The 15,051-nt window shown below is 35.6% G+C and overlaps 1 protein-coding gene across 10 annotated transcripts in view; it reads left to right on the forward strand.

Annotated features, from left to right (window-relative positions):
• plppr5b (phospholipid phosphatase related 5b) overlaps nt 1-15,051 on the forward strand; it is a 107,178-nt gene that overhangs the window by 78,695 nt on the left and 13,432 nt on the right. For all 10 annotated transcript variants that reach the window (XM_087307994.1, XM_087307993.1, XM_087307992.1 and 7 more), the window contains 1 exon segment: nt 7,937-8,113. In XM_087307994.1, the coding sequence (XP_087164120.1) occupies nt 7,937-8,113 (177 nt within the window).

Here is a 15,051-nt window from a genome sequence, read left to right on the forward strand (position 1 = left end):
TCGTAACTTAATAAAGTGATTCAATGTGATTGTGCATACCAACGCGCAAAACGGCAGGCGCAAAAGCGTCGTTTTTAAAAAAAATGCCTCATGCTCGTTTTTTTTGTTTTGACGCGCGCCGTCAAAACCTTCTCCACCAATCAGATCGACACTTTTGCTCACGTGCACAGAGCTGCTAAAGTTACCGTAAACAGCACTTGGAGGTGCTCAAGCGCAAAACTTTCAATGCGAGCGCACATTGAAGAAAATGCCCAAAGGCAATATGAAGGTGGAGCTGCTTATTGCACTGGTAAACAATAATCATTTCTTCATCGCTAGAGCTGGAGCTGCTGCTTGAACCATCCATGCTTGTTCGAGTCACCAGTAACTTTATAAACAAACGTGTGAACTTCCTCTCCTCCTCTTCTTCTGTGTTATAAGCGGGTGTCAGAAGCTTAATGTTGTGCAGCGCCATCTAACGTCAAAAGAGTGATTTAGCATACTCTTCTGCTTGACGCCAGTGAAAAGCGCTTGGGTTTGAACACTGAAAAACGTCTCGTAAAACGCTGCCGATAAACGCAAACGAAAAACGTCCCGGTGTGTAGGAGCCTTAATGCTCAATAATATTAATGACCATTCCAAATATAGGCATAACCAAACTTAAACTTTTTTTTTTTTTACTTTCTTAGGGAAAAAAACTGAAAACTATAAAGGAGACAATTGATAAAGTTCAGAAACCGTGCTGACAGATTTAAAGAATAAGCCCTTTTGTAATTTTTTGTGATATTTTTTATGCTCAAACAGCAGGATTTAATAACTACAGAAAGTTAAAAGTATAAAAAAAGCCCATAATAGGACCCTTTTAAGCCCTTTTAATGTCCCAAATTATAGCTAATTTAATTAATTTAAATATTTTAGAGACTAAGAATTGTTCGTTTACTCATTTCACACTTGAGTCTGCTGTCTAAACTTTTGGAACAAAGCTGCAAACACACATTAACACCTTTTTTTCCACTTTTGAAGAATGAGGTGGCAGGCAGAGTCAGATTAGGTGGCAGGACTCCCGTGGGATGAGATTGACTTTCACCAAAAACTAGACTTTGACAAAGTCATTGAGCAAATTTGTTTTTAATGTGACATTCCCTGATCCTGAACATGATGTCACAAATGCAATAAAAATGTCGTCGGATGATGTAAATGAAATGATATAGCAGCTGATGACCAGTCGACCTGACAGGAAAGGAAATGTAGTATCTCTCAGGGAAGAAGTTCTCGGCTGCGCAACAGTGTGTAAAATTGATATTTTGACACTGACTCTCTGGCTAAAGGCTCTGCCCTTGACCTGAGAGATGACGTTTTGTTGCAATCAAAAAGACGACATAGATTTTGACAGAATCCCTGAAGGCCGATGAATGAGTGGGTCCTGAATCGCACATGCAAAATGTAGGACACATGAAAATCTACATGCAACAGGACATACAAGGTGTTTGAATTATGTTGTTTTATTTATTATTCTTAAATCATAAGGACACACTGATGGTAAAATAGGTATTATTTGTCTTCTTCTTTTCTTAATGCTAAAATAATGATAATTTGCTTTGTATTATTAATAATAATAATTCTAATAATAATAATAATATTGTAATGTATAATAATAATGTAATACATTTAAAAATGTCATTAGTAATGTAATAATAATGTAATAAAGAAATAATGATGTAATGTATTAATAATATTCATACTTTTGCGTATATACATATTCATATTATTAAAAAAAAAAAAAAAAAAAAAATATATATATATATATATATATATATATATATATATATATATATATATATATATATATATATATATAAATCATAAGGACACACTGATGATAAAATATGTATTAATTTGTCTTTTTTCTTCTTTTCTTACTGCTTAAATAATGATAATGTACTTTGTAGTAATAATAATAATAATAAGAATAATATTAATAATATTGTAATGTATAATAATAATGTAATAACATATAAAATGTCATTAATAGCGTAATAATATTGTTATGTAATGTAATAATAATGAAATATATACATATAATATATATAATACATTGCCGAGAAACTCTGTCTAAGTCTATTTCTCTACAGAAAATAAATTATATAAAAAATAAATATATATAAAAACAAATGACTAGTCACACAAAACTGCTAAAGCTTTAACAAAATTTCAGAAGAAAACAAAAAATATTAATAATAGCACTAAAATTATAATAAAACTACAGTCAATGTAATAATAATATGTGCTTCAATTACCTTTTTTTAAACCTTTTGCAACATCTCATAGACTTTTACTTAAAGTTATGCATTTTTACATGATATGAGTCTGCATTATTCTGATCTGTGTATCTAGTTCATATCTTCCAAAAACACACAGCCATAACCACTGTGATCATTAAAAATGCCTGCTCACCTCGACTCCTCCAGGAGACAGAATAAAACCAGGCCACGGTATGACAATGACCTTTCAATCCTAAAGAGAGACGGTGAAAGAGGGAGACGGAACTGTAGCGTCTCGGCCTCGCGCAAGCTAACAATTACTGTCTATGTGTGTCGTTTCCTCAGAAGTGATGGCTGATTATCTGCGACCTTCAGCCCGATACACTCATTCATAAAGCACATTCATCCACATTTCCTCGCTCACTTTGTTTTGGTGTGTTTCAAAGTCAGAACACAAATCTCCGTCTGGACAGACAGGCTTGTTTTGGTCTTAGTTTTTTTTTTTTTTTCTTGCTTGACTGGTCTAAGTGGATGGCTGTTTATCCTCCCATGAGCCTCCCTCAGAAAATACACACACCATCACATTTGCTTTATACAGTGCATCTGGAAAGCATTCATAGCGCTTCACTTTTTCCACATTTTTACAGTTACATTTTTACAAGTTACAGTCTTATTCAAAAATGGATTAAATTAATTTATCTCCTCAAAATTCTACACACTATACCCCATAAAATACTTTTTAAAATTATTGCAAGTTTATTAAAAATAAAAAAACTGAAAAATCACATGTACATAAGTATTTACAGCCTTTGCCATGAAGCTCTAAAGTGAGCTCATGATCACTGATCATTCTTGAGATGTTTCAGCAGCTGAATTGGAGTTCACCTGTGGTAAATTCAGTCAATTGAACATGATTTAAAAGGCATACACCTGTCTATGTAAGGTCCCAGGGTTGACAGTGCATGTCAAAGCACAAACCAAGCATGAAGACAAAGGAATTATCTGTACACTTCCGAGACATAACATAAAAAAATGTTACATAAAAAATGTGAAAAAGGTAAAGCTCTATAAATACTTTTCAGATGCACTGTATATCTTTTTAAAATGCTACATTTACTTTTAATAGCACTGAAAATGATTAGTTATTCTGCAATTTTTATATGCATTTGAATAGAAATTAAATATGATGATTAAAAAAACTGACAATTGTATGATAATTTTTCAATTTTTGGCTATAGTATCTGGTGATAAAACTAAACTTAAACTTCACATATTTTACAGGACCAATTTATATATCTTAGGCCTCATTTACACTGATATGTTTTCGTTTTAAATTGCATAAGTTTTGGTATGGTTACTCCGTTTGTCCACACTACCTTTTTGAAAATGCTGGACAGCCCGTTTTCATTTTTAAAAATGCTGCTGCTCCATCTCAGTGTGAATTGGGGAAAACTGAGACATCTGAAAATGGAGACAGGACTGCAGACGTTTGCCTGTCTGATTCGGGCTTTTTCCGCAATATTAAGCAGCCTACAGAACAACCCAGGCTCATTCTGAAAACGTAGTCCCGTGGACGTTTCTGTAGGAAGCAAAATATGTCCCAGCAGGTGTGTATTTTTGTAGTTTTTGTTTTCGCTAATCCTGTGAGAGGCTGCTACGTGCACTTTATCGCATCTCAAATGTCTCTTGCGAGGTTCACTCTGTTCTTGCGTGAACCCACCAGAGGCTGCTGCCGACCGACTGAATGATTGACTGGGTACCGGCCAATCAACCGACCCACCCTCCACCTTCCCTAGACCCAACCAATTTTACCGATTGACCTGCCCACCTGCTTACTTCCCTAAACCCAACCGACGGTTTACAAAAGCTGTTAAGAGAAAGAAAAGCTCTTGTCTAATTTTTTACCACGTTTTCGGATTTTCCTACATTCTCACCATGTTGTTCACTCGTTCATTTTACTTTTTGGATTCTGTTTTTGTCTTACCTGATTTTTGGAACTGATTTTCCTCGGACTTGAACCTGGTCGTCGTCATGGTCAACTCCTCTCTGCGTCTCAAGTCCGCTGCCGTACACGATGAGCTAACTAGACAAACTGGTTGCGGTGAGAAAGCCCTTCACACGCAGGTAATCGGTCAGCCGCTAAGCGCCAAAAGGAATGCTGCGTACGCTAACGCCCCGTAGCGTTCACAGCCAAACGTACCTCCGGGTACGTAATTTGCAGTCTCCAGAAACATCTGCAAGACTACTTTTTCAGAATGAGCCTGTGTTGCCACAGAGTTCAGTCTTGCATCCTTTCCCTGTAAGTTCAGACTTTGCAAGTTTGATATGGAAAACAAATTCCCGAGGACTCGTCAGGTAAATCTTCAAAGGGAACAGTGTAGGTTACATTATAACCTCATTCACATCACCCTGGCTATGTTGTTTTAGTATCCTAACAATAAAATGTTCAATAAAATAAAAACATTATATAAGTAACTGTCAATGTTCATTTCGATATTAGCAACTTAACAGACACCAAAAATGTTGCGGCATCGTGTAGCTACATATTTAAATGAGCGCCATCTTTACTGTATGCATATTTAACAAAACAAAGTCTATAACATAACTGCCTCCTTTCATTTCATTGAAAATACAAAACACACCCTCTCTTTTGCTGAATATCAGTTTTAATAATTGATAATCACCATTTTAGAACTATAACGTACAATAAGTTTATACACTATAGGAATTAAAGGCAATCAATCAGTCAATATGCTGAATCAGTCTGCGTAGCTACATAAATTAATATATTAACTTGTCTTTGTGCTCAGCCAAAACACGTTACCTGAGAACACATAATAATTCAAAAGACCAAAGTCAGGGAATATGTCGTTAGATATAGACAACAAGATTAATTAATTATCATGTCTAACAAATATGGTGAGATTAGATCCAGCGGGTGGGATTTAGAGTGGGATTGGGCCATGGTACTATGTATTGCAAGCATTCTCCTTGTTCTTGAATTAGCTGGCAAACCAAAATCTTAACAGACACAAATACTTTGTAGTCTGAACCCATTCAGCCATTTTTCTTCGGGTTTTTCTAGTTCATATGTCTATAAAATAGCATATGGAGTAATGGATGCTTTAGGTTGACATCCAAAGGACACCAAATTGAGCTAGGGCTATGCATCAAATGTCTCCACAACATTTCCCAAAAGGTTTCAGTAACAGAAGTTAGATTATAAGTCACAGCACATATTTTCATCTAGTCACAAATAGATGCTCGCGAGCAGAAGTCACATTCGCCCGCAGAGGTAACCATAACAACAGCAGGCTGTGAAAATGCGTTCTGTCACAGTGTTAATGCTCTCTTTCCTCTATATGGCAATTGGTGTTTAAGTTTAAAGGATACGACATGTGTCTCATCCATGACTGCAGACTTCACGGGTCTCTGTACTTGGTGTTGACATGGTTTCTTTTTTTTTTTTTTGAGGAGGAGGAAGGTTTGTTGATGTGGCCTGAAAACCTGATGCATTAATAGTAAATTCTTATTTCAGATCACTACGTACTTTAACAGTCTCTGCATTTTGTGTATTTTGTGTTTTCTGTTATGGTTGTAAATTGCATTATGGGATGTTGATCTCTGCTCTGTCGACTTTTGATGTTGAAAATTTAACTCTACAGTTTAACAAAGTGACTTTTATTAACATTTTAGTGTATTTGAAATAATGTAACGTATAAGAAATCGTATAATTAAAGAAATACATTTGTAAAATAGCAGAAAATAAACTGGAAGTTTATTACAAGGTGTTTGTACCATAATATACAACACCAAGCCAGACAACATATCACTTTAAACTATTAAAAATGTTGATAAAATTCACTTTATTTTTACTTTTTAAGGTTAGAAGTTGTCAGAAGACAGAGCAAGTTCTCATAATGCAATTCTAAAGCATAAATAAATGTGTAATACAAAAACATGATTCACAAAATACTGAAAACTGCTAATTTATGGATATTTTTAGTGTACCTTGACTGCTTTGGGTCTCATTGGGTCTCGGAATGAACCGCCAACTTAAGCCTGGTTTATACTTCTGCGTCAAGTGACCGGCGTAACCAACGGCGCATGCAACGCCCGTAGCTGTGCACTTCCAAAACGCTAGTTGGCAGTGAGGTGTTAATGTTCCTCTGTGTTGAGTTTCTTCGCTGCTTTTTTGCTTTTCCTGAACACTTCCGGGATGTACAAGTGGCTTAAACTCACTCATTTTCAGGCAGGAACCAGCGAACGTGCAACAACTTTAACTATGAGGTGAACACAAAACAAAACTTTCCATCCGGAGCTCCTTCACGGGACTCCACACTTGTAAACAATCGCTTCATCGGGCTCGCACCATTCGCGCGGCTCGGGCTCTCGGTCCCGCCCAGACTCGTCAGCGCTACCAAGCCGACCAATCACAGAGCTTGCGCTACTCGTCGTTGCGACGTGTAGTTACATTTTTTTGAGAGGTGCACGTCAGCGATGCCGACGACCACGGCGAAGGGCTATGCGTCAGCGCCATAGCATACGCCGGCGTTTGACGCAGAAGTATAAATCAGCCTTTAACCAGCATATGTTTTACTCAGCGGATGCTCTTCCAGCAGCAACCCATCACTGGGAAACACCCATATACTCTCATTCACACACATTACCTACGGACAATTTAGTCTACCCAATTCACCTATAGCAGATGCCCAGAGGAAACCCACATGAACACAGGGAGAACATGCAAACTCCCCAGAGAAATGCCACCTAACCCAGCCGAGGCTTGAACCAGCGACCTTCTTGCTGTAAGGTGACAGTGCTACCCACTGCACCAATGCTCCACCCTGCTTTGAGTCTGTCATGGATAATTAAGAAATAATTGATTATGGGTCATTGACATGTTAGAAAAATAATAGTCACATGTTGCACCTTGTTCAATTATTATTTCGCTTATACAGTACTTATAATGGCTGGTATTATATTATTTTGCTTTGCTTATGAATATAATTATAGTTGTTTTATTTTTCTGCGTAGTTTTCTACAGTAGTTCTGCGTGTACTGTACTATGTTTACCACAGCTAAAGACACAGTTCAGATGTTGTATTTCAAGAAACAAGAAAGCATCTTATGCGTTACAGCTTTTGAGTGAAGGTCCCGGACGTTAGATCGCCCCCTGGGGGCTGGCTGCAGTACAAGTCATAAAGCCCGCCTCCTCTGTGTTAATTAAAGAGACTTGAGCCCAAAAAAAAAAAAAAAAAAAAAAATTACACTTGCAATTAAATGTTCTGGTCAATCAAGGCACTGGTTATCATGCTGATATAGGTGCAGATCTTCATTTCTGTAAAGAGTATGTTTTTAGCCAGTAATTTAATGCTGGGCGTGTCATCGTGATCGACAGTTGTGATTGACAGTTTCTCTTAGCTGACCTTCGGAGCTTCGGGAGGGGATTGAAGTGTTGATAATCCATTTCTGTGTTATATTGCCATGATAAAATTAGTTCAGAAGTAAACTATACTTTCTGACATACAGGATCTGGTGGAACACTGTTTATTCGGTAAGGTTAGGGCTTTATCGGGCTTTATTAGTTTGCTGAGACACACCTAGCCATGACGGGCCATAATTAACGCAGCACGTTAATGCCGATAACGGCCCACCACTAATATATATATTTTTTTTTTTCTTTGTGATTTCAGATGTACATCACATTTACAGTGAAAGCCAAAGGAACTCGTCTGGCTAAACCAGTCATGTCTTTGGGCCTGATGTGCTTGGCCTTTCTAACTGGTATAAACAGGGTGGCGGAGTATCGAAACCACTGGTCTGATGTCATCGCCGGGTTTATCATCGGTGTGGCCATCGCCACCTTTCTAGTAAGTGCCCCATCATTTTCCTGTTATATATCTCTGCCGGGCTTTTTAACATATTGACATACTGTAATGCAATATTTTATACACAAAGGAAAAGTAGGACAAAGACTGAGAAGCTTTATAAAAAGCTCTATAAATGAGTGTCAAAACATACTCACATTTTAAGCTTCGCAAATATGCAACATGTTAATTAATGCGAGCAGCATGGTAAACATGGTAAAGGCACACTAGCATATCAACTTGTTAGCAAGAATGTAGAAATAAGTTATAAACAAGCTACTGTAATTACCTGTGTGGGTTTGTGTGAGTGTGTATACTTTGTATTCCTCACATTGTGGGGACCAAACATCCCTGCAAGTATTCTAATACCATTTCATTTGCACTTTTTACAAATCTTTTTAGGAAAACTGCTTATAAATCATGTAAAAGTATTCTGGGGGATGATTTTAGGGATAAAGGAATATAATATACAGTTTGTACAGCATAAATATCACTACGTCTATGTAAGGTCCCCATAAAGATAGCTGTACAAGTGTGTGTGTACGTGTATGTGCAAACATTTTAAATTATTGAAAAATGTGACTGAGATCTAACTATTATCATCTGATCAGACTATATCACGATTAGAGCTATAAATAGTTTTTTTTTTTAACATTTCTTGAACATACTTGAATTGTTTTGTTTGAAGATTTAGTTATTTTGCTACTTAATCTTCAATCATTTAATCTACACTTGCAAATTTAATCTTTACAAATGCACTGGATGCAGGTGACCTAACTAAAAACGAAAAAAAAAACAATATTAATATAATATCAATCATATTATGATCAGTGATTCAGTTTGAATGGATGTTGTGCAGCACAAATGACGACAAACTTTTCATAGTAAAGCATGATTATGATATACCTGAAACTATCACATCCATATTTGTAACAAAATGTGAGGATAAACAAATGATGACAGAATGTCCTCTTTTTGGCAAACTAGCAACAGGGACAAACATGGAGTTGAGTGACAGAAGTCTAGACCAAATTACACAAAGCTCATCCAGCAAGGATAATAGGATAGAGCAAGGATAATGTTGGCTGTTGTGAAGCTAAGTAGAAGAACTGCTTACATACTGACACTATAGAGGCCAGCCAGCTAAACCCAAGCTGACATCCAGTCCTGTTGAAGACCTTTTGCTTTGTCAAATTCAGGAAGATGTATCTCGTCCCTCGTTCTGGCTACTTCACCATTACATGTTCTCTCTGGACACAAGCACTGTGAGCAGATGCTAATGCGTTATATCTGTGTCCTCTGGGTCTGACCTCTTAAAGATATGCAGCGAGTCTTGCAGGTGTAAAACACTGTTTCTGCCCCAGCTGGGTTTAAGCAGGGGGAATCAATATGGCCAATTTCAGAAGAAACAGTGTTTTAGGACAAAACAAAGTCATGAAATCCATGAAATTCAGGCTCACTTGTGGTAAATTTGGCATGTAATGTATGAAATCCCAAGCTCTTTCCTCCATCCTGAGGATGCAGAAACCTCTACAAAGACCAAAATTTGGCACATGCAGTAGAATAAACTCCAGAATGGGATTTTACTTCATGCTAGCTGGTAATTAGGTCGGCTTGCCATCGTGGAATGACTAAATTTACAGAGTTAAGTAAGAAAAATATATGTTTGAAACTGAACTAAACCATTCCCAGTTGGAAGTTTAATTAATACATTTATTTATTTATTTATTTATTTATTTATTTATTTATTTATTTATTTATTTATTTATTTATTTATATGAATTTTTAATTGTTGTGAAATGTTTTAATGCTATAAAATGTTATATTTCAAGAAATTTGTGGTTTTATTCAGAATGGATGCATAAAAGTTTATAAAAAGTGACAGCAAAGAGGTCTATAATGGTACTAAAATTTATAAAATTATAATGTAAACTATGTTGAGGTCTTTATTCTTTATTAGTTTTTACTATTATAGTCTTAATTCTCATTTCAAATTCTGTTTTTATTTTAATATATATCATCAATACTAGACTATTATAGAAAATAGTTTAATATTGCTCATAAAAAAATACATAATTAAAACTTTTTTTTCTGACCCTTTCAGACCCTGAGTTTATTTCAATGGACATCACATGTCAGGTCATTTATTTATTTATTTATTTATTTATTTATTTATTTATTTATTTATTTATTTATTTATTTATACTTATTTTTTGCTTCTTTATCATTTCTTAATAATTGTGTTGTTTCTGCTCATATTTTAGTGTAATTTAAAGACTTCTGTCCATGATAGTTGACATTTGTCATCCTTTCAAACAGCAGTAAAGCAGTAAACATTAAAATCAAAGTTAAATATTATAATTTTCAAGCTTGTAATGTTAAAGATCAACAATTAGATTATTTATTGTTAAGATTTTATACTGGTGTATTGTTATTGCAGTATATCTGTGTTTTGACCTGACGTCAATTTGAAATGGACAGAAAAAAAAATTAATGTTAACATTTTTATTAATTTGATTTTTCTTTTATGGAGACCTTAAACCAGGATTGTCAAAGTCAGTTCCTGGAGGACCGCAACCCTGCACAGCTTAGTTTCAACCCTGCTTCAACAAACTAAAGCTGGGCAAAAAAGTTTATGTGTGCAAAATTCTGTCGTATCTGTGAAAAGGGGTGAGATTAAACAAGATGATTTGGCATTAAAAAAAGTAAGTGATTGCTCCATATTTCAAATTCAGAGAGGTCATGTTTTGGTCCTCAATTGGTCTCACACAGTCAAGTGATGCGACTTTGCAGGTCAGAGTTCACCTAGCTTGAACTTTCCAATATAGGGATCTGCAAAACTTGGCGCACGATCTTGCGTTTCTGGTCTGATACCTTCGCATATGTATGAATGGAAGTCTATGGGGAGAAAAGTCCAGTGTGAGCGCAGCTTTACCTGTAAGTTTCAAACAAGACTAAAGCACTCAGTTAGATCAGGTGTGGTTAATTAGGGTTGAAACTAAACTGTGCACAGCTGCAGCCCTACAGGAGCTGAGTTTGACATCTGTGCCTTAAAGGGACAGTTCACCTAAAACTGAAAACTCTTTGATTATTTACTCATCATTAAGTTTCTTTCTTCTGTTAAAAAAAAAAAAAAACTTTTAACTATTGACGTCTATAGTAAGAAAACGTATTTATTTTTCTTACAATGGACGTCAATAGTTAAAAGTTTTTACAATTTTTCAAAATATCTTTTGTGTTCAACAGAAAAAAGAACTGAACCTTTAAGAACAGATAAAACGACATGTCTTCACTTTTCTGAAACTTGGAACATAATTCAGGTCTGAAGTGTTTAAATAACTTTATTATTTCAATATTTTGTTTATTATTTCATTATTAATGCCGTAATAATTAGTAATTATTCATTGTCTGTTTTTTTTATCATGTTTTTATTTTTCTTGGAAAGTGTTACCAAAACAGTGTCCCCAAAACTTATAAACAGTAGTTTGTACAAATTAAACACTTACAAAGAGATGTGTTTAATACATTTTCACTGTAAAACCAAACAGTCAACTTTATCAAATAAAATAAGTGTAGTTAACTCAAATTTGACTGAAAGTTAATTCTACTCATTTTGAAGGAACTCAATGTTAAAGGTAATGAGTTAATAAATACCTCATTACTTCAACTTAATGGAGTAAGTTTACGGTACTTATATAGATTACTCAAACCGTTTGAGGAAACCGATTGCTACAAATCATTTGAGTTGCCTTAACTAATTGAGTTTTACAGTACTCAGTTGGTTTGAGTTCTCTTTATTTATTGGATTTTACTGTCCTCAAATTGCTTTGTTTTCTCAAATGGATTAAGTTTACAGTACTCATATAGGTTAGTTTTTCTAACTCAAATGGTTTGTTGCAATCGATTTCCTCAAACGGTTTGAGTTGCCTTAAAGGACCATGAAACCCCCTGGTTTCAGCAGGGTGTTTTCACGCCTCTACTTTGGAAAAAGTCAGAAAAGTGGGCGTGTCCAGCTCTGTTTAGGGGGGAGTGTCGGAGGAAGAAAAGAGGCTTGGTATGGGAGTGTCTATTTGGGCTGAATTTCAGAGTCAAAACACACCACAGCGGACAATGTGACTGTGTTTACATGGACATCTGTTGTCGAATTATTTGCCAAAATATTAAATGGTGGACTTTAACTGCAGTTTGGCTCTTTCATTCAGGGAATTCATTCATGTCCCTCGCGACAAACGTGATATTTGATTCGAGGAACTGCTCTAAGCGTGTATTTTTCATGCAATGTTTGATACCGCACAGCGAAAGAGAGAAAAAAAACTCAGCATTTCCTGGAAACTTAGATGCACACGGCAGGTAGCGTCAGAAAGCCGCGTGTGTTATTCCGGTCACAAAATCCAACACGAGGTTATTAGTTTGGTTGTAGTGCTAACTTGTTTACACTCGGTGCAATAGTTTGTTTAATACGAATAAAATACGAACTGAATATACAAAGAGCACTGGTCGCTCACTTACCAAATCTGTAGAGACAGGACAATCCACAGCAACTAGAGCCGCGTCTTTATTTATAGGAGACTAAAAGCGAATCTGGATCTCAGCATTTGCAGATGAGAACAGCTCTCAGGTAAACAATGTTCCTCCTTAGACATGTAAGTTATTGTTGTCGCGCGTCGCGTACACTGTTAATCCACACGTGACGCCAGCTGAGCTCTCACAGAGAGAAAATGAAAACAAAACTTAACGGCAGCAAACTATAAAAGCAACACTTCACGCTTGTTTTGCCAACACAACGTGGCGTCTCTGCCGTCTAAACACTATGACAGTAATGAATATTAATGAAGTTGCACAATAGAGCATGCTGATTGGTTTGAACCAAGCCTTACTCATGCATTAATGCATCACACTGTAAGACGTAATAAGACACACTCTGGCACAGACGTCCAGTCTGCACGCTGGAATACACGCTATTATGTCATGACCGTGACGCAGCTTCAAAAATTTGTTTCAAACCGGAAGTATGAATTTGCTTGAAATAACGCAAAAACAACCAATTTACAATTTTTAGTGAAATATAGGTGTCCTAATAGTGTTTATAGCAGTGTGGGACACATATACGACTGTCAACAGCTCAAAAAATGTGTTTTGGTGTTTCGTGACCCTTTAACCTCTTAGGTTTTACAGTACTCAGTTGGTTTGAGTTCTCTTTATCGGCAATCGGTTTCCTCAAATGGTTTAAGTTACCAAAACTTTTTGGGTTTTACAGTGTAGTCTCGTAGTAATCAAAGCCATGGATTTCAGCAAACTCATCATAACCCTGAGTATGTGAGCAATAATAATAGGATGTTTGACTTAGCAAGCACGTCTACTGAGAGAGTCCATGTTTAAGCATTCAAATGTGTTCCTTCACAACAGTCTCTAGTCGGTTGTGAAGATGAAGCCTGATTTTGGATGAAAGATAAAAGTCCCGAAAGAATAGATGAAAACATTGCTGTGATGTAGGCCACACAGGGGCTAAGATGCCTAGAAGCAATGGAGCCACAAAGACTGTTGAGTATCCAAACGAAAAGATTTTAGAGAACTCTTATATTCTTTCTGGAAAGTTCTGGTGTCATTTTAGGCGAAGAATGTCACAAGAAACCTCTTTGTTGAGAGATCCTTCCCTTGTGATTTCATTAATGATCAGAGAGTGAATTAAATAGTCCGAAAACATTTCATAACTACTGTCTAACTTCATTGCAGTCACTGTCGAGATAAAGAGCGGTATTTCTAAATGGTCTCACAGAGATTTCCCTAGTAATGAACTGTCAAACTGAGCTCTTTAATGATTATTTGATTGATTTGAGCTATTATTTTGTCTGAGGGTAGGCAGTGTCAGTGCTGAACAAACCGCATTTCTTGTGTTTGAGGATTTTGATCATTGGCGTGTCAGAAACTAGAGAGTTTAGAACGATACAATATTGCTCTTTGATGCCAGCTTTCAACTTTTAATAAATTATTTCATTTATCATGTCATTAACTAACACATCTATCGTTATTGCTTCTCCCTGTTCTTAAAGGTGCCACTTAAACATATTTATAATTACTCTTATTTTGAAAATAAGACTGCATTAGACTGTATCTCATCTTATCACAGCTCATTGTCAGAAAGCTAAATTTAAGAAAGATTCATTCTAATTTTATTCAACGTCTCTGAAGAGATATAAGGTCTGTTTAACTGTATATTTTGTTAGTTTAATGTGTATATTGTGAAATGTGCTGCAAATGCCTGTAACGAGGCAACAGACAGCTTTAAACTGCTGGGTTTAATGTACATTTATGCACCATGTCATATCACTCAGCTCTTAAGATTTTTGCACACTGACATCTAAAATTTTCATATATGTTTCTATCTATCTATCTATCTATCTATCTATCTATCTATCTATCTATCTATCTATCTATCTATCTATCTATCTATCTATCTATCTATCTATCTATCTATCTATCTATCTATCTATCATTCTACCTCCCGTTCTACCTCTCGTTCTATCTATCTATCTATCTATCTATCTATCTATCTATCTATCTATCTATCTATCTATCTATCTATCTATCTATCTATCTATCTATCTATCTATCTATCTATCTATCTATCTATCTATCTACCTCCTGTTCTACCTATCTATCTATCTATCTATCTATCTATCTATCTATCTATCTATCTATCTATCTATCTATCTATCTATCTATCTATCTATCTATCTATCTATCTATCTATCTATCTATCTATCTATCTATCATTCTACCTCCCGTTCTACCTCTCGTTCTATCTATCTATCTATCTATCTATCTATCTATCTATCTATCTATCTATCTATCTATCTATCTATCTATCTATCTATCTATCTATCTATCTATCTATCTATCTATCTATCTATCTATCTATCTATCTATCTATCTATCTATCT

Source organism: Danio rerio, chromosome 24, assembly GCF_052040795.2.
Source record: "Danio rerio strain M-AB ecotype USA chromosome 24, GRCz13ab, whole genome shotgun sequence".
NCBI classification, from domain to species: Eukaryota; Metazoa; Chordata; class Actinopteri; order Cypriniformes; family Danionidae; genus Danio; species Danio rerio.